At 45.9% G+C, this 1,900-nt stretch overlaps 1 protein-coding gene across 1 annotated transcript in view; it reads right to left on the bottom strand.

The window, feature by feature from the left end:
* The window catches only part of NSUN5 (NOP2/Sun RNA methyltransferase 5), a 31,629-nt gene that overhangs the window by 29,400 nt on the left and 329 nt on the right, over positions 1-1,900 (bottom strand). The window contains exons 3-4 of the mRNA XM_007468888.1: positions 1,233-1,468; positions 1,028-1,136 (exon numbers count right to left, since the gene is read on the bottom strand). Coding sequence (XP_007468950.1) covers positions 1,028-1,136; positions 1,233-1,468 — 345 coding nt within the window. The remainder of the gene's footprint in view (positions 1-1,027; positions 1,137-1,232; positions 1,469-1,900) is intronic.

The raw sequence follows: 1,900 nt of genomic DNA, 5'->3' as shown, positions 1-1,900 counted from the left end.
AGAGGACCAAAAAAAACAAAAAAAAAAAAAAAAAAAAAAAAAAAAAAAGAATAAAATCTTGCCCTTTGCGACAACATGGATGGACCCTGATGGCATTATGCTAAATGAAATAAGTCACACAGAGAGAGACATACATTGTATGATCTCACTTTGATGTGGAATCTAAAACAAAAACAAAAACCCAAGCTCATAAATACAGAGAACAGACTTGTGGTCACGAGAGACAGGGGGTGGGGTACAGGTGAGCGAAATGGGTGAAGGTTGTCACAGGGTACAAATTTCCAGTTATAAAAGAAGTCCTGGGAATGTAATGTACAGCATGGTGACCACAGTTAATAATATCACTTTGCATATTTAAAAGCTGCTAAGAGAATAAATGTTAAAAGTGCTCATCCTAAGGAAAAAAATTTACAACTATGTATGGCGCGGGATGCTAACTAGGCTTATTCTAGTGACCATTTTGCAATATGTGCAAATATCAAATCATCACATTGTACACCTGAAACTAATAATGTGTTATATGTCAATTTTAAAAAAGGATGCTGCAAAATAATCCAATAATGCATTTAAGCACACTGTTTTGGCAGCATTTCTCTTAAACCTTAAATTTTGAATGAATAATTTAACGTTAAAAAGAAGACAGTGCAGAGTTCAAAAGAAAGATGAATTTGGTTTAACAAGTGCTGCGACTGTGGTGTCTGTGAAGCAGTAACGTGAACCTGAGAGTAGGACAACAGGAGAGAAGCCTAGACTGGGAGACTGAATGATTTAGGCGAGAAGTAGGAGTCAGAGCCAGAGAAGAAATTGAGGGATACATTTAGACAAATGTATCAGTAAAACAGGGCTCCCAAGAGAACCACTGTTTAAAGGATGAAGGAAGACAGGCCTTGAAAGGAAATGGAGAAACTGCTGGAAAAGTAGGAAGAAAACCTGAGCGCAGTCACAACCACGCTGACTCTCTCCCCACTGATCCCTTTCCCCAGGCTCCTTCCTAGATGAGGGCAGCCATTCACGGTTCTAAGCTCACCTGGAAGCCTGACCCTGGTAGGAGAATCCTTGTCTCTTAAAATAATCAACTGCATCCTCAGAGCAGGTCTTCAGAGTGTTCACTCGCACAAATCGAGGCACCTGGGAGGCTAGGAAACCATCAGCAGTGAGTGGGCAGGAACATGGATGGCCCTCTCCTGAGGGCCCGATGGCTACCTCCACCTACACAACTCCTTCCAGCTCACCTGGGCCAGGTTTGGATCCCCCTTCCAACAGGTCCTCGTTCTGGCTCACACCTCGGCGAACCTTGAGCCGGGCCAACTCGGCCTTCAGCCTTGCCTGGTGCCGGTCCAGCAGAGGCTTCCATCGGCCCCCGCGCCCTTTAAAGCCTCTTCCCAGCAATAACTCATATACTAGCACCTGGGGATGGGGAAAGGAAGACAGAAAACCTTGAGCATGAATATCTTGGAACGCCACAGTGTTGGAATTTGAAGAGCTAAACAGACCACCTGTAAAGACGGTAACAGGTAAAAGTGAAACACCTCATTCAAGGTCACACAAGAAATTAACGGCAGGTACATGATTTGAACCTGGTGCCTTGCTTCCCAGTCCTGAACCCTTTCCCCACGGCTTCTCACCAGGAAAGCTCTGGATGCCAACCCTCCTCCCTGGTCAACGTCACCGCTTTGTTTTACCTAGAGAGTCCCTGCCGTCGCTACTTTGCACTTCTGTTCTTTATCTTTCACACAAGACTCAAAGGTAAAGCATGTTCATCCCACCTCAATTCATAACCCAGCGAGGGGCTGCGCCTTCTCATTTCAGAGGAGCGACTTGACAGAGTCACACCGTGCACGGTGGTGGAGCTGGGACCAGGTTAGGAGGGGCTCACCCCGCCCGCCCGCCCCACCCCACC

Source organism: Lipotes vexillifer, unplaced genomic scaffold, assembly GCF_000442215.2.
Source record: "Lipotes vexillifer unplaced genomic scaffold, Lipotes_vexillifer_v1.1 scaffold12, whole genome shotgun sequence".
Taxonomy (NCBI): Eukaryota; Metazoa; Chordata; class Mammalia; order Artiodactyla; family Lipotidae; genus Lipotes; species Lipotes vexillifer.
Note: the sequence above shows the minus strand (reverse complement) of the source record. Positions and strands in the feature narration are given on the sequence as shown.